The sequence below is a fragment of the Hyalella azteca genome, unplaced genomic scaffold, assembly GCF_000764305.2.
Source record: "Hyalella azteca isolate HAZT.00-mixed unplaced genomic scaffold, Hazt_2.0.2 contig13011, whole genome shotgun sequence".
NCBI lineage: Eukaryota > Metazoa > Arthropoda > Malacostraca > Amphipoda > Hyalellidae > Hyalella > Hyalella azteca.
In genome coordinates this window covers 26,576-53,234 of record NW_025942948.1, presented here as the reverse complement: position 1 = coordinate 53,234, position 26,659 = coordinate 26,576, and the positions used below count along the sequence as shown (strand labels likewise).

The 26,659-nt window shown below is 39.0% G+C and overlaps 4 protein-coding genes across 4 annotated transcripts in view; 3 read left to right on the top strand and 1 right to left on the bottom strand.

Moving 5' to 3' along the window:
* LOC108675153 (DNA repair protein RAD51 homolog 2) overlaps window positions 1-1,511 on the top strand; it is a gene marked incomplete at its 5' end in the record, with an annotated part of 8,077 nt that extends 6,566 nt beyond the window's left edge. The window contains 2 exon segments of the mRNA XM_018163146.2: window positions 818-896; window positions 1,371-1,511. Coding sequence (XP_018018635.1) covers window positions 818-896; window positions 1,371-1,447 — 156 coding nt within the window. The 3' untranslated portion in view covers window positions 1,448-1,511.
* Window positions 1,512-7,837: 6,326 nt separating this feature from the next.
* On the top strand, window positions 7,838-11,066 carry LOC108675123. The gene is made up of 2 exons (XM_018163112.2): window positions 7,838-9,085; window positions 9,490-11,066. The coding sequence occupies exons 1-2, from the start codon at window positions 7,852-7,854 to the stop codon at window positions 10,800-10,802; spliced, it is 2,547 nt and encodes an 848-aa protein (XP_018018601.1). The 5' UTR covers window positions 7,838-7,851; the 3' UTR covers window positions 10,803-11,066.
* A 423-nt stretch (window positions 11,067-11,489) lies between these two features.
* LOC108675173 (bifunctional glutamate/proline--tRNA ligase) lies at window positions 11,490-23,846 on the bottom strand. The gene is made up of 7 exons (XM_018163168.2): window positions 23,732-23,846; window positions 23,267-23,439; window positions 17,876-18,029; window positions 17,388-17,470; window positions 17,034-17,178; window positions 16,426-16,592; window positions 11,490-16,277 (listed from the first exon to the last, which is right to left on the bottom strand). The coding sequence occupies exons 1-7, from the start codon at window positions 23,769-23,771 to the stop codon at window positions 11,940-11,942; spliced, it is 5,100 nt and encodes a 1,699-aa protein (XP_018018657.1). The 5' UTR covers window positions 23,772-23,846; the 3' UTR covers window positions 11,490-11,939.
* A 372-nt stretch (window positions 23,847-24,218) lies between these two features.
* LOC108675106 (protein FAM102B) overlaps window positions 24,219-26,659 on the top strand; it is an 11,468-nt gene continuing 9,027 nt past the window's right edge. The window contains exon 1 of the mRNA XM_047883476.1: window positions 24,219-24,326. The gene's annotated coding sequence lies outside the window, so the exon portion shown is untranslated. The remainder of the gene's footprint in view (window positions 24,327-26,659) is intronic.

Genomic DNA, 26,659 nt, shown 5'->3' with positions numbered 1-26,659 from the left:
TCGTATACTAGAAGCTCTATTCAAAACTATTAAAATATAAATTGAAAAAAAGCTACCACCAATCTCTAGATCTTTTATTTGTAAATCGAACGGTATATCTCTCATTGCTGTAGCTTAAAAACTCTAGGAGGAGATAGGTTTGCAGTGACAATAAGTGTGAATGTTCAGTAGAGCGCGGCAAAGTCCCGAGCGCCTCGAAATAGGCATTCAAGGTGGCATGGATACAAGACTAGACGTTACCGGAGCTGAAATTCAGTCAAGGATGGTGGGAATGACTGCATGAGCACCATCCCACACTACAGCAGCCGTGTAACTAAAGATCAGCGTCATCAGGTCGTCTATTTATGTGCCCGGCCGGTAATTTTCGCCTACCTTAAATGTGAATGAACTCCCCCACCCCTAACCCTTTCGCGAACTGTCGTAAAGGCATAAATCAACGTACAGAGATGATTTTGGTACCGTTGGATAGGTCAGAATGTCAGCTTTAAGGTGAGACTAAAAAACCGGAAAAGTGAAATTTGCGACTTTTTGATCCAGAAATTCGGGCGGTGAAGGGTTAAAGTCTTTTGATCGTAGAAGATACCGCGCGTGTTTCAAAAATTGTATCTTCTTTTGCGCTGTAATTTTTGATATTTTTAGTGGTTACACCCATCATAATATTATTTATTCTAGGCTTTTGAAGAGTACAATTTTGTACGCGTTGACAATACATTATTCACTGTAATAATATCGATGTTTCAATAGACAAGAATTCATCATTTCACAGTTTTCTGTTCATTTATTGTCTCCTGCAATATGTATGCAATGTCTATTTCAGCTCGTGGTAGCCAAGTCGCCGGTGGCTCCTCTTGCAGTCTTCGACTACACGATTACAGCGTCCGGAATATCGGTCTCAGGTTAGTTTCTATTGTCCATGCAATAAATAATATCGGTCTCAGGTTAGTTTCTATTATCCATGCAATAAATTACACAAGCCAGTTTATTTCTAAGTTACATTTTGTAATTGACTAATATAGATTTTAGTTTAGATTATGCAGCGAGTTTCGTCCTTTTCTAGAGATCCTTCATAAACTGTAGATATTGAGGTCTGTGACCGTGTACGAAACCAAGCCAAGCTGTAAAAAGGAATTTGCTGGAGCTTCAGCAGAGCGAAAAAAATTCAGATGAAAGTGTCGAGATTGCATCCGGACATAGTCATATCATAACAAAGTCATATCATAGCAATAATTCTAGTGCAAGGTTACATCATAGCATGGCTATTGCAGTGCTTATTTTTTGCATGCTCGCGACAGTTCATTATTTTTAAAGTGGCTTTTTGGTGGTAGCTATGAATATTTTATACTTCAATAAGAACTTTTCTCACCACACAGGCCGCGGGAAGTACTCCAATCAAGGCTGTGATCCCAACACCATCCACATTAGCGTGCAGCCTGGAGCGTCCATATAGAGATTACAAGCTGCCACAGTTGAATCTTTGTATACTTTCTGCACATAAACCGTTGTCGATTTAATTCATTTTAAAGGCCTGGTAACAAGAGCTAAAGAAATAAATAGTCGTACTTATTAGCATATTTTCGCTTGAATCCTCACCCCCCATCTAAGCTTGTTCGATTATTCATTTATCAACATTTACGTATTCGGTTATTTCGATTAATTTTTGCTTTGTGAAACCAGTTAATAAAGTATTGGCTATTAATATTGAAAACTTGTAATTTTCTATGATTCAATTTATACTTGAGGAAGACAGCACAGAATCCTTGTGGCATCTGAAGCCGATATAACTTCCATCAATATTTAAAGTTTAAGATATAGCCTATAATTTACATCTTGGAATACACTTCCCGCAATTGCCTGTTATTCTGAGTACTCGCGAGTGCTTCCAAGTACTTTCGCTTTTTGGCTATGGTGGCTCGCCCTAAAGCCTTCCATGCCACTCACAGATCGTATTCGAAATTCAACTAATAACAAGCGCATAATTCAGTCTAAAATATTCTTCTCCATCGAGAATATTCTCCCCAAAAACCGATTACTAGATGGAAATTTGAACGACACTAGTATTTTTAAACGCTGTTTCCTGCTTCAGGTTCATGGTCAGTTAGGCCATAAAGATTTATTTTATTTTATTATCGCTTCTTTGGCATCAAATTCTCGGATGAGTAATACCGCCAGGTATGATTCCCTCGAAATATTGTGTTGATCCTGCCAGCATTTGCTACATAATTCTAAAAATTCTAAATTATTAACACGTATAGATGGAACGAAGAACATATAAAATAGAAGTGTCGGCACTGAAGAAATATAGACCTATGGCCTGTTAGGCGGTTGCCGATTCTTGTACTTTTCGTGACTTGATTCGCAAGGGTTCCGGCCTTTGGAACCCGATCTTTCTATAACTGACGATTGATTGAGATAACTGCTGGACTTATTGCCTGGTCCGTAATTTGCTAGGCATTTTAAGACTGAACATATGCTCTTGCATAGCTTCGTCTAGTCTGTTCTTGAAGGCATTCATACTCGGAGCGTCAACGATGCTGTCAGGGAGGCTATTCCACATGTCGGTGACTCGAAGCGAGAAGAAATGTTGTCGCATGGATGTGTTACAGCGCAGTTTTTACTGCATTTGATCATTTATGGAAAAAAAGGCGCTATGGTGCTCGTGATGTCCGTCCGTCTGTCTGTGACTTCACGTTTTCGTCGACGAGAAAATGCGCTCTCTGTCACTCACTGCAGTTCCATGCAATAAATTACACAAGCCAGTTCATTTCTAAGTTACATTTTGTAATTGACTAATATAGATTTTAGTTTAGATTATGCAGCGAGTTTCGTCCTTTTCTAGAGATCCTTCATAAACTGTAGATATTGAGGTCTGTGACGTGTACGAAACCAAGCCAAGCTGTAAAAAGGAATTTGCTGGAGCCTCAGCAGAGCGAAAAAAATTCAGATGGAAGTGTCGAGATGGCATCCGGACATAGTCATAACTCATATCATAACAAAGTCATATCATAGCAATAATTCTAGTGCAAGGTTACATCATAGCATGGCTATTGCAGTGCTTATTTTTTGCATGCTCGCGACAGTTCATTATTTTTAACGTGGCTTTTTGGTGGTAGCTATGAATATTTTATACTTCAATAAGAACTTTTCTCACCATACAGGCCGCGGGAAGTACTCCAATCAAGGCTGTGATCCCAACACCATCCACATTAGCGTGCAGCCTGGAGCGTCCATATAGAGATTACAAGCTGCCACAGTTGAATCTTTGTATACTTTCTGCACATAAACCGTTGTCGATTTAATGCATTTTAAAGGCCTGGTAACAAGAGCTAAAGAAATAAATAGTCGTACTTATTAGCACATTTTCGCTTGAATCCTCACCCCCCATCTAAGCTTGTTCGATTATTCATTTATCAACAGTAACGTATTCGGTTATTTCGATTAATTTTTGCTCTGTGAAACCAGTTAATAAAGTATTGGCTATTAATATTGAAAACTTGTAATTTTCTATGATTCAATTTATACTTGAGGAAGACAGCACAGAATTCTTGTGGCATCTGAAGTCGATATAACTTCCATCAATATTTAAAGTTTAAGATATAGCCTATAATTTACATCTTGGAATACACTTCCCGCAATTGCCTGTTATTCTGAGTACTCGCGAGTGCTTCCAAGTACTTTCGCTTTTTGGCTATGGTGGCTCGCCCTAAAGCCTTCCATGCCACTCACAGATCGTATTCGAAATTCAACTAATAACAAGCGCATAATTCAGTCTAAAATATTCTTCTCCATCGAGAATATTCTCCCCAAAAACCGATTACTAGATGGAAATTTGAACGACACTAGTATTTTTAAACGCTGTTTCCTGCTTCAGGTTCATGGTCAGTTAGGCCATAAAGATTTATTTTATTTTATTATCGCTTCTTTGGCATCAAATTCTCGGATGAGTAATACCGCCAGGTATGATTCCCTCGAAATATTGTGTTGATCCTGCCAGCATTTGCTACATAATTCTAAAAATTCTAAATTATTAACACGTATAGATGGAACGAAGAACATATAAAATAGAAGTGTCGGCACTGAAGAAATATAGACCTATGGCCTGTTAGGCGGTTGCCGATTCTTGTACTTTTCGTGACTTGATTCGCAAGGGTTCCGGCCTTTGGAACCCGATCTTTCTATAACTGACGATTGATTGAGATAACTGCTGGACTTATTGCCTGGTCCGTAATTTGCTAGGCATTTTAAGACTGAACATATGCTCTTGCATAGCTTCGTCTAGTCTGTTCTTGAAGGCATTCATACTCGGAGCGTCAACGATGCTGTCAGGGAGGCTATTCCACATGTCGGTGACTCGAAGCGAGAAGAAATGTTGTCGCATGGATGTGTTACAGCGCAGTTTTTACTGCATTTGATCATTTATGGAAAAAAGGCGCTATGGTGCTCGTGATGTCCGTCCGTCTGTCTGTGACTTCACGTTTTCGTCGACGAGAAAATGCGCTCTCTGTCACTCACTGCAGTAAGGACTGATCTAAATTTTTGGTTTATATCCGTGGCCCCTGGTGTTGGTTCTTGTTTCAAATTCTAGTCTAGTCTAAGTCACGCTGGTAATCGCGCGCGAGGGACAGCAATTTTCATGTTTTTTTTTAACGCAATTAAACTTTTTTTAAGTCAGAAAGCACTCGCTGGCTTAGAAAATTACAATATGATGCAACGACGGAAAAAGTAAATGCTTGTATTAATAGATTCAGAAAATTATGCGTGGAACAGAAAAATAACTCGTAAGTCATTTCGATATACCTTTTGTATTATAACAATTCTGAAATAAATTTATTTGGAGAAAAAAAAAAGAGTATGGAATTGAGAAATACTACAATAAATGCGTTATAGAAGTAAAGCATCTGACCGAACTACTTGTAAAAATTCAGCACTCCAGGAAGTACATTACACGCAAAAAAAATTTGTACTAGATAAATAATACGATGAGTATCGATCTTAAGCGACTCGCCGTTAGCTAGCGACCATGCAATGTGCTAGACATACGACCGCACGGCGCTGTGATGGCGTGACTTACCTTCAAACAACGTCACGCGATTTGCATCCAAGCGATACCGCCCAGTAAACATTAATACTTCTCAATGACGTCAATATATACGTTACGATGTTCCATCGTACATCAACAGGATGGCTTCAATCAGTGTTCCAATGCAATTTTTCGCCGCGGATGCTGCAATCGGCATCTTATTTTATTGCAATCAATACCTGATTTTATTTTAACGTAAACACCTCGATAACGAGTATTGGCTTATAGTTCTTTGTCAAGCGTGGGTCCCAGCATAGCAGCTGTGGGGGCTTGGTGCTGACGACTCCTCCTTGTATTGTATTGACCAGCGACCTCGTGTAGTTTGCTGTGTGGGACCTACAGTTCGTTATAGTAACGCGGCTCGGTCGTGTTGTATGTTTTGCTGTGCTCAAATATCGAGTTATTGTTGATTAAAATATATTCTCACTGAACCCAACATGATACTTTATTTGTGCAGTTCTATTCCAATGTTATTACCTAACATTGAACTGAATACAACTTGACGCTGTGCTTGTATGTATAAGGTTAAGTGTTCGAGAAGAGTTTTTAGTGGTAAAATATTCTTATAAAAGCCTATGCTTTATCATTAGAGTTCAATTTCAATGTTCTTACCTAACATTGAAGCCAATGTGACATGGTTCTGTATGACAAGTGTTAAGTGTTCGATCTTTGCGATGCAAAATTTATGAATTTTAGCAATTGTAGGATAGAGAATGACTAATATTCTGATAAAAATTTTCAATTTCGAATTAACATATTATGGTTTACCGTTCAAGTGACGAGACGATTGAACGTATGTTTCTTAAGATCAGGCGCTGATGCTTTTTTTAACAGCGTTGCAACGATACATTTTTCTTTCTTATTAGGATATATTCTTATTCTCTGCGTTTATAAATTATACGGTGTGTAAAAACTACGTGATGGTCCATCAGTAAAGTAAACTCAAGCTAACATGTAAATAAAATTAACTCAATCTCACATGTAAATAAAGTTAATTGGACTGCACGAAGTGTTGTTCAGAACGGTGCGTTTCCGAAGATCAGTATAGCGTTGTGTCAAGGTTGTCACGAAAGTCGTTTTAATGAACATTAATAATAAAATTTAACGCAACTTTCGTGGCAAATATAATGCTCGCCTATGTCGCTTGTGGTAGTATGAAGGTTTGAATGGTTAGAGAGATTGCGCGTCATGATCTTCGATGTTTTTGTTTTGACTAATGTAATTAATATTGTCCTTTTTATATTTATATTTTCAGCCCACGCTGATATTTTATTTCACAGTTTTTCTTTCATTTTTAGAGTTATTTACATTACATAACGTTTACAGCAACATATTGCAATTCCATCCGTTTACGCTTGATATAGAGTAACATCCAATAAAGAACGTTGAAGATTTCGCTCGTTTGCATACAGAGCGAAAGCTTACAAAATTATATAACTACAAATGTGTGGCATCCTCCATTGCCGTTCATCACTCTCTCCACTGGTGCGTGACAAAGCATCACGCACAGGCAACGACACATACACACAACGTGTGCTTACTTCCCATCATTAATCATATTGTCTGGCGTAATGTTACACGGCGCAGCTATCATCGATACCTCATGCAAATGAAGATCGCTGTGCGTGGGCGCCATGCTGCTGCTGCTGGTGGCGCTGCAGACGTTAACAGCTCTCGTGCTGCTGCGTGGTACAGGGGGCACGGAACAGCCGAACGCATTCCTCCAGGTCATTAATTACTCGTATTTGATAACACAAAATAATGTTTGCGAAGAAAACCCACTGTAGTGTAGCTTTATCAGTCTAAAATCGCCACGATAATCCTTTATTGGCACTTTAGTGTTCGTTATTTATCTTCTAGCGGCTGCAGCTCATGGAAAGATAATTTCTTTTTGTTTACTCACTCGTAAGCAATCCCGACGGGCTAGTCTACGTACATCCAGACTGTGGAAATACCACCGTACCACGGCTCATAACAGGCGGATTAACAATCATGTGGCTTCACTATTTGATGCAATCATTGCATAGGATCAATTATTGAAGAGATAATTGGAGATAAATTCTGTATAGAAGTAATTATTGTAATGTTTTAGTTCTTATAAGCGCTATTAATTTAGACAGTCACAACGCCGAATGCGCAAAGTACGTACTAATTAATTTAGCTTTTTGTTAGTAGGCCAGTAAGCCACGTTTTCAATTAGCCAAAAGAATTGAAGAGCAAATGTTGATGACTTTATTTTATGTTTGCTTCATTAATGCTCTGAGCTACAGATCTGTAAACTACAATTCAAAATTTACCCTATTCCTTGATCGGTGTGATGTGTCCTGGTGCTTTTATTTTCATCTCATAACCCTGATTTCAGATGGGACTCTCACAGCCGGTTCCAAATCTTCACAATGGTAATCAACAAAGTGCATATCAACGTGGGAACAAAACTGAAACCATTTGGCATACAAACAGCGGCGCAGAGGAGCTTCACAACAGTTCTAGTCGAAGAAATACGTATTCCGAGTCTACCGTAACCCGTCTTCGCAGCGCACAACCTTCACTTCAACCCAGCAACGAAAATGTTAACGGTGTTAAGCGACTATTTTTGCCTCTTCCAGAGTCTTTAATGAAATACCTTGTTTCAATCAAAAAAGAGAATCGGGTCTCATCCCATACACAAGATTTTAATGTTTCCAATTCTATTACGGTAGGAAGTCGCCCTATGAGCGAAAATCAAACAAAAATCGCCGACAGTCTCGATGATCGACGAAAATGTTAACGGTGTTATGCGACTATTTTTGCCTCTTCCGAAGTCTTTAATGAAATACCTCATTTCGATCAAAAAAGAGAATAGGGTCTCATCCCATACTACACAAGATTTTAATGTTTCCAATTCCATTACGGTAGAAAGTCGCCCTACGAGCGAAAATCAAACTAAAATCACCGACAGTCTCGTAGAAATTCCTGAAAAAACTGAGATACCATTCATTAGTTTCCTCAAAGCAAGTCGCGAGAGCTTCGAATGGGCGAACAACTCAACTGCTGATTACATGTTATCAGACATCGAAAATTTCATCCACGATGATATCTTGCCCAACTCCACAACTGTATTTTCTTCAGATGTTCATTCTGCCCGAGTGCCACAGCCTATCCCCGAAAATAAGTTTCATTCCAATCAATTTCTACAAACTGGTAACGCATCATCGTCGGAGAGTTCAACACTAATTACAATGCTGGAAATAGGCTTTGAAAATTTTGGGCGTAGCACCGAAGTGAGAGACGATATTCCCAAAAGTTTCATAAACGGAAGCATGTACGATTTTTCTACTAATTATGAAATTACAAATGAATCTTCTGCTACGAGAGAAAAAACAGCTTTCAGTCGCACCTTAGGGGTAACTTTTAGCAAGGATGTATCTGAAGACATTTTCGTAAATGTTACGGATATGAACGACTCAAGCGAATTAGTTTCGGATGAATCTTATTCAGCAATTGAATCGCGTGGTGCCGACTCGCATGTCGACTTGCAGAGTAACCACTCTACATTAGGACCAGCGAGCCGAAGGATTGAAAGTTCGTTTGACACTTTCTCGACTCCTGGATCTACAAACGTTTATGTTTCTGAGAGTGACACTAGAGAAAACCAATTCATCTCTACCTTTACTCCCGAAACAGACTTCACGACTACACAGGATGCGTCGAATTTCAAGAACCATAAAGAGAACGTGATATCGAGCGGGTTTTTCAAATCCGTCACAGAGCGAGACGCATTGAATGCCGGCGCTCGTTCGAGTGGTGATCTAGCTACCAGTCTACCTATTAACGTAATCCATCAATTGACCAGCTTATCGGTTGATGGGGTCCGTCAAGGGATTACACCTGCGGTGCAAGGAATGCACTCGATTACTAGACCACCACCCATTGAGCTCACCACTCGACGCCAGAGAAGAACCATGTACGTTGTGGTGGTACATGAACGCCCTTGTGACGGTATCTGCTGCAAGAGAGAACACTTAACTGGTAGGTCGTTTCCTTGAATAATACTGCATTTGGTTTCAATTTTAAGATAATTGACCGGATTTTTAACGAAAAAAAAACGGAGATCGAGCGTTAGGTCACAAATTCAATTAAATTACTTAATTTATCCAATTACTTGATTTATATGTTCAGCGATCATTTAGTTCCTACAACGATATTTCAGGCTTTCTCGAGTCCAACTGCCGTTTCTGCAAGAATTCACAAATTGTATTCAAATGGTGCAAATTGGCCTCAAGGCATGTCAGAACACAACTTGGATTTGCTTTCTGTTGACACATTTTTTGCCGGCAAGTGTTGCCTGTTGCTAAATTATCAAATTCGATTGAGTTCAATCCCGCAACTAAACTTGAATTCGCCATTAATTGAGCTACTAATTTGTTTTGCAGGCAAGTGTCGCCTGGCGCTGACTTGTGCTCTACTCCGCTTCCACTTGACGACCCTCAAGACGATGTCTTGCGGCACTACCTACGAGGCCACGCTCGGCGATGTCAACCTCGTGCAGCGCTCCTCTTGGTTGCCGTCCCATACACGGAACCTTGCTCCTGCAGTAGTCAGCGATCACAAGCAACCAGGAACTTTAGATCTTTCATCAATTAGCATTTCAAACAATAATGGAGATGAAAAAATTCTAATCGATAAGCAAACGTCCGGTACTGAGGATTTCCAGCAACATTCCCATACTTTCACAGACTTTATCGGCATTTTTCCGGCGCTGATGCCAGAAGAAAATAACATTACTTCAACCGTCCCGCCGACCGGAGGAGCTTCAAGCGAGACACTGGTCACTGCAACAGTTCCTTCCTTAATTCATCGTGAGATATTGAAGAAAACTCATGAAATTCCGGGATCTGATGAAGTAAACGACGTAGTTATACCAACATTTATCAATGACAAGTATTACGGCCGAAAGGAAATACCAATACATGTTGATATTGAGCTGTCTTCAATGGCAACAAAACTTGAGAGTGAAGTAAGCTCGGGTGCAGGAGGAAGCGGCGTATCGATATTGCCTGACAGCGGCATCTTGACTCTATTTGAAACTGATTTTAGCGACCAAGCGTATGTGAAGAATGATACCATGCCTCCATACATGATGAATGATAATGATATTATATTCGTGACTGAAACCAACTCTTTAAACCATATGAATGCGACAGATCCTCCGTTTGTGATTAATAATACCGACACTTCATACATGTTGAACGACACCGACCTTGAATACAAGGTGAATAACAGCTTCTCTTTTAACCAAATGAACATCACATACCCTCTGTTGGTTAATAACACTACTACTAATAATATTGCTACTGATTCATTCATGCTGAATGACACAGACTCAATGATCCCTAACATGACAACTGTCCCGGACTCAGAAAGTGAAGAAGGTGAGTGGGACGCATACATCACGGACGGCGTAAGCATAGACTACAACTATGATGATTATACCACAGATCCCGAGTACGACTACTACTATGACGAACCTGAGACCAAACGCCACCTGGTGTACAAAGACCAGGTCTGGATAAACGGTTCAGGGAGATCGGTTGAGCTGAGCGAGGTGGAGTCAGTTGTAGACGAAGGCGGCCGGCGTAACTCCGGCAGAGCTATGGAGGGCGACGCTGAGTGGATCAACGAAGATGACAGACGCAAGCCAAACATTGTCATGAGTTCGCATACATTTGACCACGCGCTTCCTTGAGTAGATCAATGAATGTGACAGACGCAATCCACACCTCACGAGTTTTCATAAAATTGACCTCGCGCTTCTTTGAGCAGTTTGACGAATATGATAGACGCAATCTACACCTCAAGTGTTGGCATACATTTGACAACGGGCTGCCTTGAACTCATGCGAGTAGCTCATGACCTCTTGTCGCTCATTTAATTTGGCGATATTTGTGAATATATTATATACTTTGACGATGTTTTTGTAAGACTGTAAATGTATTAAAATTTCTTCTGAAACAAATTTATAGTCTGTTTCCATTCTGTTAGAGGTTTATGAAGAGTTGCAAAATGCTAATTTGCCTTCAAACCTTAGGGTAATATATCCGTGAAAAGCAGATAATCTGTTGCGCTTATCATTTTTTACATAAGTTTGAGCATGTGTGTATTCATTAAACAGAATTCATGTCGTCGGCGCGCTTGTGGTGCCAATGAAATCAAGGTTTGTCGCTAATTTTCTTTGTTGACTTGAGCCATCATTAGAGAAATGCCTCCGTATAGTACTAGAATAATTTCAAGTACTATAAACTATTCAAACAATACAGGATGCGTGGAACGAGAAAGTAGTACGCATTACTTCGCAGTTGTATAGCCTATTTGTAATCAATCCAGCAGTACAGTATCTAATTTTGGGTAACATCGGGGAAATAAGATGTTGAAATCACGCGTTCCCTCTATTTATTAAAAGATTTGAGTCTAGGATGAAAAACTGCCATGAACTAGAAAAAACCAATGGCAAAAAGTCCAAAAACCTCGACACCAAATAAATTAAAGGTACCAAGTACTAGGAATTGATTACGGAAAAAACAGAGAGCATCAATAATAGTAGTTAAGGCATCAAAGACACTAAAACTGTGCTTGTTTAAAATAATATTGGACACAGGGTTAGCACTTGAATAAACAACTCCCACAGAAAAATGATTGAATTTTGAATGCGGTTTCTTGAAGTCCTTCGCATCGCAAACTAGCTTAATAAAGAAACTGTAACAAAACCGTAAAATGATTGAATTTTGAATGCGATTTTTTGACGTCGTTCGCATCGCAAACTAGCTTAATAAAGGAACTGTAACAAACCCCTACACGTTGGGGCTCTAATTCGAATCATCCAGACTCAGTAGCTGCGTCCAAAGAGGCAGTAGTACTGCGCCGGCTGGCCACACCGAGGATGGACACACAGGGACCCAGCAGGCAGAGGTTGGGGCTGCTGGAACGGGATGCACAGCGACTTGGCACCCATCGAGGGAGCTCCAGGCTCCGAATCCTGGTCTCTGGCAGAGTCTTTCTTGATCGAGTCTTCGCAATCCTCGCGACCGCAGAACGGTGACAAGAGAAGATGACCGCGATCCAGAGTAGGACAGAACTCAGACCATTGCGAGATAAGAGTCGTGTGCGTGTCAAGCAGTCCGCGAGCTCGAGCTAACATGTCTTGTTGAATGGTAGCGAGTAAATGGGAAATAGCCGACACTATCGACATGCGATCCAAGGCTTGCTTCTCGCCAGTGTCTCGCCTCACGACGAACACTTGACCGCCAGCAACTTCCCGGGGCCCCACCTCGAGACGGAGTGGAACGCCCTTCAACTCCCAATGGTTGAACTTCCACGCAGGCGTGACGTTGTCTCGAAAATCTGCGCGTGTTCGAATACCAGCGTCATTAAGTTCATCAGCGAGAGTTTGGCAGGCAGTTTGCAGGTTTTTCTTCTCTTCCTCAGTGACCTTCACGGTTATGCCAACAGGCATAATGACGCACTGCAGTGACGCTACTTTCGGAGGCAGGACCAAACCCTTGTTGTCTCCATGCACCATAACCATGACGCCGATGGTCCGGGTGGTGAGACCCCAGCTGTTTTGGTACACGAACTGTTTCTCTTGGGTTGCTGGGTCTTCGAAAACTATATCGAACATCTTGGAGAAGTTCTGCCCAAGATGATGAGATGTCGCTCCCTGGATGCCTCGTCCGCTGCCAGCGATATACGCTTCGGTTGTAGTGGTGAAGTCTCCACCGGCGAACTTTTCCTTTTCAGTCTTCTTTCCTTTAACAACAGGAATAGCTAACAGCTCTTCATAGACTCGTGCATATAAGTCCAGAATCTGGTAGACTTCTTCAGTAGCTTCGGGCTTTGTAGCGAAGGCGGTGTGGCCTTCTTGCCACAGAAACTCGCGGGTGCGCAGGAAAGGTGTTGGTTGTTTGAACTCCCAACGTACGACGTTGTTCCACTGGTTGAGACGCAGCGGCAGGTCGCGGTGAGACTGGATCCATTTAGCAAATGAGGGATACATGACGGTCTCCGAAGTGGGGCGGATGGCTATAGGTTCAGCCATTTCACTTGATCCCGATCTTGTGACCCACGCTACTTCGGGTGAGAAATCCGCGATGTGAGTTTTCTCTTTCTCCAGGGCATCTCGAGACACGAACATAGGAAAATATGAATTTTCTACGCCGAGTTTCTTGATCTCACGGTCAAAAAATTCTTTGATAAAGTCCCAGATAGCATAAGACCATGGTCTTAAGATGTAACATCCTGACACATTGTAGTACTCGATCATTTCTGACTTAGTGATCACTTGAGAATACCACTCGGATAAATTTTCTTCTTTTGCTATCTCAAGACCGAGCCTTGTTTGCTTTTTGCCATCGGTGGCAGGATTTTCTTCTTTCTTTGCGGGTTTCTTTCCCTCATTTGACTTACTCGGTTTGGTCTGTGCAACAGAAGCAGGAGGAGCAGCGGCAGCATCAGCGGAGCCGCCACTTGAAAGCGGGCTACTCATATCAGGCTTCCAGTCCACACCTAAAGCTTCCTTGAAATCTTTCTTATACTGCAGCAGGATATCTACTGCACTTTTCACTGTATTCTTGTCAGCTCCATTTGATTTCAGTTGACGAACTATGTCGCCTTGTGTTTTGACTTTCTCATTAAATTCATCAAACTGATTTTTAGTGTCGCCATCTGCAACAGATGGTGCGGTGAACTGACTCAGGTCAATGTCTGGTTTCCAATCGATATTAGTAGCAGCTTTGAATTCCTGTTTAAGCTTCAAAAGAATATCAACTGCATCCTTAACAACAGTTTTTTCGGCCTTATTTGATTTCAAATCTCTTACGGTGTTACCTTGATCGACGATTTGTTGGTGTATTGAGAGGGCTTTGCTGTCGCCAGCAGCCACAGTTGCTGCAACTTTGGCAACAAATGCAGGAGTAGGAGGAGCTGCAGGAGCAGCACTGAATTTACTCACGTCAATACCTGGTGTCCAGTCGAGTCCAGATGCTTCCTTGAACTGTTTCTTGAGGTCAAGAAGAACATCAACGGCAGCTGTGACGTCATTTTTGGGAGCTTTGTTCGACTTGAGATTCCTCACAACGTTTCCTTGATCCACGATTTTATTGTGGAGTTCATGAGCGCCAATGCAAGCAGCAATTGGGGTAGATGAAGCAATTGAAGCAGAGGTGGGAGTTGAAGGAGCCAAAGCAGCAGCATTTTTACCAAACTGGCTTACATCGATATCAGGTTTCCAGTCAAGCCCAGTCGCTTCTTTAAAATCTTTCTTGAGAGCAAGAAGAACATTGACCGCAGTTGTTACTTCCGTTTTGTCGGCCTTGCTTGCCTTGAGATTTCGAACGGCATTCCCTTGGTCAACAATCTTTTGGTAGAGCTCTAATGCATCATTCTTGCCACCACCAGGAGCTGAAACTTCAAACTTACTGATGTCGATGTCAGGAGTCCACTCCACTCCAGATTTTGCACTAAAGCTAGACTTGAGTTCTTTGAGAACAGCAACTTCGGACATTACCACGTTTTTGTCAGCCTTGTCAGCTTTTAACTGACGAATCTTGTCCCCTTGTTCTTTTATCTTCAAATGTATCTCTTGTATTTCATGGCCACCAGATGACACGATAGGCTTAGCTTCATCCTGAGGACTTTTCTCTGCTTTCTTTCCTTTTGCGCTCTGGGCAACTTCTTTGGCTGAAACAGCAGGCACTTTTTTGATAGCAGACGCTGTGGCAGCTGCACTCGCGTCTTTACTGTGGCCATCTGGCACATAAAAGAGCACAACGGGTGAGGATTTACAGCTACTGACATCTGGTTCAACGTACTGCTCATCAACTCTGAAGAACCCTTTTCTTTGTACTTGGATAATGTCGCCAGTCTTCAAAGTTTTCAACTCGTCATCTCCAAGCATGCAAAGTTCTCGTCTCGTGTCCTGACAAATGAAGTTTTTGAAGTCCTCATCCTTGCCCAGCACGCTCTTGCTGATCAGGTGATCAAAGTACACAGCAACTACAGGTGTAAGCGGAGCACTTGGCGAGTCAACAAGCCAGGTAATCTTCAACGTTTTCTTGTAGTCGGTATTAGAGAGGTTGGTCTCGGCATCCACGGATACAACTTTACCGTTAACGCGGTTAACTTTAACGATCTTCAAGTTTCCCCAGTTGATGAAAGTAGCGTTCTCACCTTCTTTGAGTTCTTCAGCATCCACTTGTTCAATGAGTATATTGGGGCCAACCCACACAGTCTTGTTACCGATAGTTGGATCTTTGGGATGCTTTTGGACAGACATTGCTTCCAGCTTGGCGCCAGACACTTTAACAGGCACTAACGTCTCCTTTTCCAAAGCAACGTAGCGTGGCGCAGACGCATCAATTACTTTCTTGTTGAAAGACCAAATTTTGTCCCACTCCATGTTGACCACGGACCGTGACGAGCCTTGGGCGATGATAAATTCCTTGAGACCTTCCACAGTCATGCCTCTGCGAATGATGCCTCGCACTGTAGGGAATCTTGGGTCGTCCCAACCGTCAACGAGCCCTTGCTCTACAAACCACGTAAGCTTACGCTTGGATAGCACAGTGTTGTTCATGTTCAGTCTTGCATACTCATAGATATGAACCTTACGCAATGACAGCTTCTCGATGAACCAGAAGAACTGTTCATCTCTGTCATGGTATTCAGTAGTTCTAAGAGCATGAGTAACACCCTCGATGCTGTCGACGATGGGGCAAGCAAAGTCATAAGTTGGATAAACTTTATACTTGTTGCCCGTACGCACGTGAGTCTCTGGCTTGCAGCGATATATGGTTGGATCTCTCATGCAGCCATTGTTGGACTTCATGTCAATTTTAGCTCTCACCGCACACTGTTGGCCCACAATACTTCCTTTCTTCATTTCTTCCCACATGGAAAGGTTCTTTTCAACAGAGTTATTACGGTTGCGACTATCTTTTCTTTCATCTCGCTCAGCCTTCATTGTCTCCGCATCTGTATCGTCCACAAACGCGTCTCCACTTCTGATGAGTTTCTCGCACATCTCCAGCATGAGGTCGAAGTAGTCTGAAGTGTGAGTGAAGCGATCAGGCTTTATTTGCAGCAGTTTCAAATCACCCAAGATGACTTCTTCAAAGTGAGCATCTTCTTTGGCCGGATTGGTGTCATCAAATCTCATAATCAACTTACCCTGCAAAAGAAAATAGGTTTGCTTCAGGTTGTGAGAAATTTCTGGCAGCAACCATAAAAGCTTTATTCATGAAGGTAACATAGTTAAATATATACAGACTAAAACATTATGTAATAATTTAGGTTCAATTAGATGCATAAAGAACTACCTTGAAGGCGAGCTGGTAGTGCTGGTTTAGCAGGGCAGCTTTGGCATGGCCAATGTGGAGATACCCACTGGCTTCAGGGGGGAAGCGCACCACCACCTCACCCATCTTGGCGTCTGGCAACTCAACAAACTTGCCACCTTCCTCACGCTTGCCCCCACGACTACCACCTGACACGAAGCAGCTTTTATCACGAAAGGAAGTAATAGCAGAAATAATCTATATTAGCCCCAACATTAGCTTCTGCTCCTGACATCAAACAATGAAATAAGGTGGCTAGAAGGAAGCAGTAAAAAAATGAATGTAAATGCAATAAGAATGATTGTAATGAATATGGGCAAGAAGTACCAGGATAAAGAAAAATATTAATACATGGTTCACCCGCGGTCCTAACACGAGATATATAAAATGTTAACTAAAAACTCTACAACATCCCTTCAATGCCCTCAAGATCCAAACATCCTTGACCTCCTGATTTGCACAATTAGGATTTTTCTAGATTCAGAAAAATTTTAAAATAAACATTGCACACTACATAGCTTCCTGGTAACTTAGACCAATAAAATGAAAACAAATTTATTAGGAACATTTTACACAAAAAAATCTCATACCTGCAGCACTTCCTCTCTTGGCTCCACTTGGGCCTGCAGCATCCGCTGCGGTTTTCTCTTCTTCTTCCTCAGATGAAGCAGACGCTGCATATGCTTGCAAGTTTGTGCGCAGGTCTTTCGGTAATTTTTCCAGCAAGTTTGAGACCTGCAAAGTGAAGATTAGTAATGCTGAAAACCTACTCAAGAAATTAACAAACAAAATGATTTAGAAAATATGAAGCGTGAGAGATTAATACCAAATATTTACTTCATAATTTAGACATATACTTTTAGGAAAATTTCAATTCATGTTATGGCAACCCATAAATTTTTCAAAAAGAAGTTCTTTGAACACTGGACATGAATAGACCTTACCTTTGCTAAGATGGAATTGTACCACCGTAGCACGTGTACTGGAGCGTCGTCTGATTCTGATATCTTCTGCCAGTCGTTGCTGCCTGTAACATCAATCATGTTTAGGAAAAAAATTTTGTTTTGACGTTTTGTTAGCTTAGAGTCAAATTCAACAATTCTAAAGTTTGGATCCAGATTCCAAAGTTTGGAATCTGGATCCAAATCCAAAGTTTCCAAACTTTGGAAACCAGATTCCAAATCCAAAGTTTGGAATCTGGTTTGGTTTCCCGATTCCAAAGTTTGGTTTGCTATAAAGAAAACAAATTTTCCTTTTAAAAATTGCCAAGTTGCTAATTTCCTGGACTACATTCTTCTTCTATACTCATACTTCAAAATATTTATACTGATAACTTTAATTATAAAAAATGGCACAAAATAATAAAATTTAAATCACTATGTTCAGAAACATTGCATTTATATAGAAATCAGAATAACTGAATACATCTTACAGTAAAGAGCAGCAAACATCTCGTAATCTGCAATGGTCTGGTGAGGAGGTACAAGGCAATGGGCAGGAGCCAACGCAGAATTGAGCTGCTGCAGGACAGGCTTGACGCTGCCTCCATAGCTCACTGTGCTTACCAGACTCAGCCAGTGGTCAACCTGCACAGAAACATTATTAAGCTTAGTGAGTAGAATAATATAAGGTCAATCTGTACAGAAAGGTTCTTCTGCTTCATTTTGATGAGCGTATCAGTCAACATATACAGGAAGGTTACCATATTCATTTGAATGAGCATAATATTAAGGGGTCACCCATAAAGAAAGGTTTTTAATTTAAATGAGCATAATATTAAGGGGTCAACCTGCACAGAAAGTTTATTCACCTGATATGCAGAAAAATTTAATAGACCTTTATAATTTAAACACACTTACATCATCATTTGGAGCTAAGGTTGAATAGTAATGATTTTCTATTCCAGCTCATTAGCTAGAACATTACACAAGCAACAAATATTTCCCCGTATTAATTATAGAACCATTTTTCTCAACAACAAAGTTTCATTGTTCCATTGACATTTAGAGCTTCTCAGCTTTAACAATTTAGCACATAAATTTCACATATACAAAAATTTTTATATGCATTCTTTTTGTGGGACATATTTCTAATTACATTGAAGAATTATTTCCATTGTTAAAATTTATTTGTGGTGTGTAAGTCAAAATATGGCATATCATCATGGTCATAGCGCAGACTGGAACTAAAGGCAATATTTCTGTCTGGACAATTGGACAAATGAACAAGATACCTTATATCTCTAATGAAAAAACTGGTGGCATGTAGTATAATTAACACTTGAATGAAAACAATATGCTCAAGTTTTAGTTTTACACTCAATATATTGTTTGTCTGATATCTACATATTATTTTGGCTCATTTGATAAAAGCTGTACCAGCCAATTGTAAGCATTAGGTCATGAGGAGATGTCTAACACCATTCTTGTCTAATAGTTGCTTCAGTGAGAGCATTTGCTGCATGTTCCTCTTTATTTTTTTTATATGTTCCAATTGGACATTTTGTGAAGAAAACAACCATGATTTTTTTGTAAAGTTTTTGTTTGCACACAATGCATCACAGTTTCTACTTGAATTTACCTAGTGTAGTTAGCTGACAATAAGGCAGTTTCTGCAAGGCTGTAGGACTGTTACACACACCTCTATATGCAATATAGTAATAGGCTATATTGCCTATCACTATATTACAAGCCTATATTATGCCTATATATTGCTTATTACTATATTATGGGCTTGTGCCATTGCAATGATTGCATGTTGTGTAGAATTGTGTGGGCAACCTGGCAGTCAGTATAGGACTGAGTGTGTGCCCCAGCAGTGTAGGACTGCTATGCATGCCCCGGCATGCAGTACAGGACTGCATGCACCTCCAGCATGTTGTGTAGGACTACATACATGCCAGGCAAGCATGGTGAGACTGCTATGCACAGCCTCCCCTGCAGAATAAGACTGTTGAATATAACCTTCCCCACAGTGTAGGACTGTTGGGCATGATTTTCCCTGCAGTGTAGGATTGTTACATACAAACTTGTTGGCTGCATGACTATTGCACACAACCTGCAGTGCATCAATCATGCATGCAAGATGCCATGTGTATGGCTCTTGAATTATTGAACAAGATTTTGCTGATTTTTTTATTACACCCTTATGGGAACCTTTTAGGTTTTTTGTTAAAAAATTGTAAATTCAGATGATTTGACCACAACTAGTATCAGTTTATACTTTATCCTCAACATCTTGATGACTTTTTTCTCAATTCTGTGGGTTACAGTCTTAAACAGACTTAGAAGTCTTGATCAGGAACACTGTCATCATCGAATCAATTATCTGTAGTCACTGGGAGAGGAAGTATGGTAGTGATGTGTTGCTTTAGTTTGCTCAGACATATCCTTCATGAGTGTAAAAATTTAATTTGCACAGAAAGTTTATTCACCTGATATGCAGAAAAATTTAATAGACCTTTATAATTTAAACACACTTACATCATCATTTGGAGCTAAGGTTGAATAGTAATGATTTTCTATTCCAGCTCATTAGCTAGAACATTACACAAGCAACAAATATTTCCCCGTATTAATTATAGAACCATTTTTCTCAACAACAAAGTTTCATTGTTCCATTGACATTTAGAGCTTCTCAGCTTTAACAATTTAGCACATAAATTTCACAGATACAAAAATTTTTATATGCATTCTTTTTGTGGGACATATTGCTAATTACATTGAAGAATTATTTCCATTGTTAAAATTTATTTGTGGTGTGTAAGTCAAAATATGGCATATCATCATGGTCATAGCGCAGACTGGAACTAAAGGCAATATTTCTGTCTGGACAATTGGACAAATGAACAAGATACCTTATATCTCTAATGAAAAAACTGGTGGCATGTAGTATAATTAACACTTGAATGAAAACAATATGCTCAAGTTTTAGTTTTACACTCAATATATTGTTTGTCTGATATCTACATATTATTTTGGCTCATTTGATAAAAGCTGTACCAGCCAATTGTAAGCATTAGGTCATGAGGAGATGTCTAACACCATTCTTGTCTAATAGTTGCTTCAGTGAGAGCATTTGCTGCATGTTCCTCTTTATTTTTTTTATATGTTCCAATTGGACATTTTGTGAAGAAAACAACCATGATTTTTTTGTAAAGTTTTTGTTTGCACACAATGCATCACAGTTTCTACTTGAATTTACCTAGTGTAGTTAGCTGACAATAAGGCAGTTTCTGCAAGGCTGTAGGACTGTTACACACACCTCTATATGCAATATAGTAATAGGCTATATTGCCTATCACTATATTACAAGCCTATATTATGCCTATATATTGCTTATTACTATATTATGGGCTTGTGCCATTGCAATGATTGCATGTTGTGTAGAATTGTGTGGGCAACCTGGCAGTCAGTATAGGACTGAGTGTGTGCCCCAGCAGTGTAGGACTGCTATGCATGCCCCGGCATGCAGCACAGGACTACATGCACCTCCAGCATGTTGTGTAGGACTACATACATGCCAGGCAAGCATGGTGAGACTGCTATGCACAGCCTCCCCTGCAGAATAAGACTGTTGAATATAACCTTCCCCACAGTGTAGGACTGTTGGGCATGATTTTCCCTGCAGTGTAGGATTGTTACATACAAACTTGTGGGGTGCATGACTATTGCACACAACCTGCAGTGCATTAATCATGCATGCAAGATGCCATGTGTATGGCTCTTTAATTATTGAACAAGATTTTGCTGATTTTTTTATTACACCCTTATGGGAACCTTTTAGGTTTTTTGTTAAAAAATTGTAAATTCAGATGATTTGACCACAACTAGTATCAGTTTATACTTTATCCTCAACATCTTGATGACTTTTTTCTCAATTCTGTGGGTTACAGTCTTAAACAGACTTAGAAGTCTTGATCAGGAACACTGTCATCATCAAATCAATTATCTGTAGTCACTGGGAGAGGAAGTATGGTAGTGATGTGTTGCTTTAGTTTGCTCAGACATATCCTTCATGAGTGTAAAAATTTAATTGGACTGCAGTTAACAATTTTGTAGAATAAAAAAAAGTCAATATGTGCAGCTTCCACTAACTCACTAACATAACAATCAACAATATAAGATTGAATAGTTTCAAAAGCCCAGTTAGATTCCCATAGTTTAATTTAGTCACTACTTTGCCAAAGCATTTCAATATGCAAATGAAATTTTTAAGCAAACCCATGACCTTATTAGCGTTATGAGGCTTTGTTATTTTTATATAACTGGAGGTATAACTACACTGAATTGCCCACTACCAAACAAAAAAGTTCTGTTCTCCAGTGGGATTATGGTGTTGTACAACAGACTGGACATATGTGGCAAATTTCATATGTAGGTTTGTAGGCTCAACTGCCCATATCAGGCGTGTTTAGAAAATATCATACAACAATAATTAAAACTACCAAGCTGCATCAATAAACAACCAAAATAACTTCTAAAGCACTCTCAAACAAGTAGATAATTTTTTCATTGTGATATCTCAACTGGTTTATCAGCCATTGTGCTGAAAAATACAAGCTTTTTCAAAACAGATAAAACATCTCTACATCCCAGTAAAGCACATCATGCACTGAAGTGAAACAATTTTTTTGTCTGTTGCTGTCAAGCTAATCTAAGACATGTTCTGAATGTGTTTGACTCTGCTGTAGCTCTGCTACATTTATAGGGAGTTTTTATCATGATAGTTTTTTTGAAAGTCAACAAATATGTAGAGCTAAATGCTAAAGGGTTAAAGGTTCTTCACACAATTTCATTATTTCAGTCTATTATAAACTACTCTAGGATTCTTTTTGTCCAAACTCAACCTAACAAAACATCTTGAATAAGAACCTAACACAATCATAATTTTTCATCTTCTGGCTACATATTAAAAATTGTTTTCTTTATTTTCTGAATCCTGACATGTAGAATTGTAAGCATCTTGGCTAAGTAAATATATATCAATAAGCACTAATTTAAATTTTTGATAGTAGTACCTGAAAGCATGGCATATATTAATAGATATATATTAATTTATTTCTCAAAATTTTTTTATTTTGTTTTTTAATGTCTATAAATACTTTTCAGGGCAAAATTGAAATGATGATAATATATAGTTTACAAGGTCACAGCAGTTAAAAAATATGTGGAATTGAAATCAAAATATTACACTTCAATATGACTTTATAATACTACGTATCAAGTAACCGATGTTAATAAAGAGACATTGCATCTTTCATGCTTATAAATATGGAAAGAGCATCAATGCATCAGTTGTGGTGTCTGTTTTGAGCAACAAATTTGTTCTTTTAAAAATTAAACTTTTACAATTTCACCACAGATTAGGCCTAGGATGTAAATGTAATCATGTAGGCTGTGCAGTATGCCATTGTATGGCAATAATGGCACAATACTTAGATATATGAATTGTGAGACAGTGAGAGACAGTAGCAGGATAACATACTACATAGCATTAAAGCATTGACCACAATCCAGTGAAGGTAGGTAGAATTTTTTTTTTAATTTCATAACCCAAAAAAACAGATATTTCAATCTATTGTGAAATTGGGCAGCTCATAATTCATAACTTCCTATATAATATTTAGTTCAATTAAAAATCTTTTAGTATTTTCAGAAATAGATTTTATGTCAAGGTTAGGCCGTTAGGGCTATGTTTAGGTTGGGACCATTCAAAAATCAAACATTCATTCACAAATCAGTAAATGAATGTGATTGTGCCAACTAGAGACTGGTATAATCACATTGTCACAACAATTACCCCTGAAAAGTTTATTAATTACCTGAGTACGTTCCAGGATATGTAGAGGATAGAGATTGAGCGCAGGATGTAGTCTGGCAACATGTCGAGAAATTGACTGAGACGTGATGAGACACACGTTATCATCGAGAACGAGTTGAGTTTCAACTCCCCAGTGAAAGTTGACCCCAGTCAGAGAGCAGCATATGAATCCTCCTGTGATGGTAAATACAAATAAAAAAATAAAATTCATATAAACGCATGTAAGAATCAAATCCTACAAAATTTCCTAAGTTTGCTAAATGTGTCGTAATACCTACTACTACTAATACGCCTATGCCCATCGCCATCGGTAATCGTTCAATGAAATTACCATATGATATTGCATCAGCACCGTAGTCCTTACTACCGCTACGGCGCTAACAAGAATGAGCAGCTGTGAACAAATGTTTTGCCAAAAATTTGCCGTAAACAAAATCTAAGAAAATCATTAATTTAATTTGCGTACCGATTGGAGGATTTTTAGTAGAAAATGTAAGCGCAACCATTTCCGTCCACTGCTTGAGAGGCCACTACACGTTAAATAACAACGTGCCGCGACCACTGCCGACCGCGAATGTCGAGTTGTCGACTGGGTCAAGTTTTTACTTACCCTAATGCCGATAAATGGAGTATGTTTTTTTTTGCCCTAGTGACCGGAATAATATAAAAAGGTCCCGATTGGTATATTAACTTTTGAAATTGTGTAAATCACTTTAGATTTAACTATTTCTTGCAATTTTATTTATTAACTAACATGTGGTGTTGAAATCTGTGACAATATATGTTGATATATTACCAAATAAATTCAATTCTTATTATTCTTGTTATCACATAGAACAAATTACGCCAGGTTAACAGGTTCATGAATTTTCAAAATTAGTGAGAAATCAATTTAGCATATAAAATACCCCAAATCATATTTACAAGGAGCTCATTTCGTTGCATCGCTTTGCCGTTCGGATCAGTTTCATACATATTGTTCCCCGAGTTTCTTCTGTTGGTATGTCAGGTTGCCTGTCAAACATCCATTAAATGTGATGACACATTTTTCTCGTTTGAAGGTAAATATTTAAATAATTATTAGCTATTATAGATGAATTTTCTCTCCTTGCTCTCAAATTTGACTCTGTAGCGACTTCGTATTCGGTCATGGTAACTTTTCTTTGAGTTTGACCGAGTTCCGTCATCGCATCGTCTTGCCATACAACCTGGTCAAGGACTATTTATAAACCATGAAATTAGATTTATCGTCCTTCAAAGTTCAATCTATTACGTTATCATTAAGAAAATAGGGTAATTAGGTCTGAAGTAAAGCAGAGACAATTTTTATGTCTGAATCAGGAAATTTCTCTATTATAGAATTGAAATCGTTTAGCTAAATAGGCTACCTATATGCTATAATTGGTGACCTTGAAGGCCCGATATGGCGATAATGATTTAGGATAAACAGTTTCTGGGAGATTGTTATCATTTGTCTAGTTCCTGCTCTGATTAGATATAATTATTATATTCTATTTTAATAGCAATTACCTGATGCTAATATGTAATACTTAATTACTCATTACTTTGTAATTTGTATTAGTATTTTTTGTTTTATTGAACTGGAGGCTAATTCCTGCTAATCGCCTGGCGCCCTGGCAACTAGAGTCCTATAGGGTAAACGCGGTATATTCCGACATCGTAGGTAATTCCATCACCTCTCCAGCTTTTCCTTTATATTAAGCTTTGTTTTAGTTCCATGCATTCATTGATGGTTGAAATGGTGATGTCATACATTTGTGTGTCAAAATACTGCAAAAACACTAGGTCTTGGCCATCTAGTGGGAAAATATTGAGATCCAAAGAGAGACAATGCATGCCACGTGGTGAGATCATAGAAAAATGTGTCAAATTTGACAGTTGACATGGCTCTACCAAATAGTGAATAACTGTTTTTATATAATTCGAACACGTGGATGTCGGCAATACGTATCAGTTAAATTTGAAGCGCTGACGCAATACGACTCACCACGTGTCGAATATTGCCACACAAAGTGACAGAATATAGGGATTTGGTAGGTTTCCATTCTAAAGGCTTTTTAATAAATATGGCAACATTTTTTGACGTTTCATCATTGCTGACGCGTAGTGAAGTGTTTTGAGAGTCATGTGAAGGCAACAGAACTTACGTAACGCATACGGTTTTTTTATAGTTTTTCATTTCTTGATGCGTCCTTAATGTGTCGGAATATACCTCGTTTGCCCTACCTATGGTGATTCTAACTGAAAAATTGGGCAAATATACCTGTGAATTGGACAAAAATTTCAATAAATCTGGCCAATTTTACATATTATTATCACATTTTTCCAGTATTTTAAGTCCAAAATAAGAAAAATTGCCTATTTTTACCCGCAATATTTGAAAATCGCCTTTTTTTATCAGCATTTTTGCCTGCCATTTTAGGAAAATTCTGTCTAATATTCAAAATTAAATAGGGATTGTTTACACAGTGAAATTTGAGATGAAGGTTGTGTGGAGGACTGGAGGGTAATTATTTTGTACTAATTTAATTAGCCTAGTTTGTTGACAAAAGCCTTCAAATTCTAATTGTAAATTTGGAAAGAAAAAGCCTGCAAACATTATTATACACTAATACAGGATTAGAATTTTCTGACTTGTTTCTGAAATCTTGCAATTTCAGGTGCACATGACAAATTTTTAATACATTTGGAATCTCACGGCTTGAGCATGCACTTTTGTTAACAATTGGATTTGGATAGGAGGTAATTCATCTGGTGGAAATCTTGCAGTTCCGGAAATGGCAGGAAACCTCTAGTCATGGCCCTAAAGGTAGATATTTTCCACCATTGCAAACATAGTAGGATTGGTGGCAAAGCAGGGATTTATTTTTAGACTTTTCCCTCCTGTTCATTTTTGAGTGTTATTAGTAGACCAGTTATCCTATATACCTATAGCATATACAGGATAACTGGTCCTATATAGTAAAATGGGGTTACTTTGACCGGCGGGATAACTTTGACCACTTTTCTTTTTTTAACAAAAACCCCCAAAACTCAAAAACGATTTGACATGGAAAAATTTTGACAATGGCCATCAAAGGCCTAATACTGAGGCTATGTAACACAATAGAAAGATTTAAAAAGTTTGCATATCTAATACCGTAAAATGGGGTAACTTAGACCGGCGGGGTAACTTAGACCACTTTTCGTTTTTTTAACAAAAACCCCCAAAACTCAAAAACTATTTGCCATAGAAAAATTTTGTCAATGGTCATTAAAGGCCTAATACTGAGGCTACATAACACAATAGAAAGATTTGAAAAGTTTGCATATCTAATAGGTTAAAAAATTAAAAATGTGACCCACGAAAAAAAGCTATTATTTAAAGCCTGTC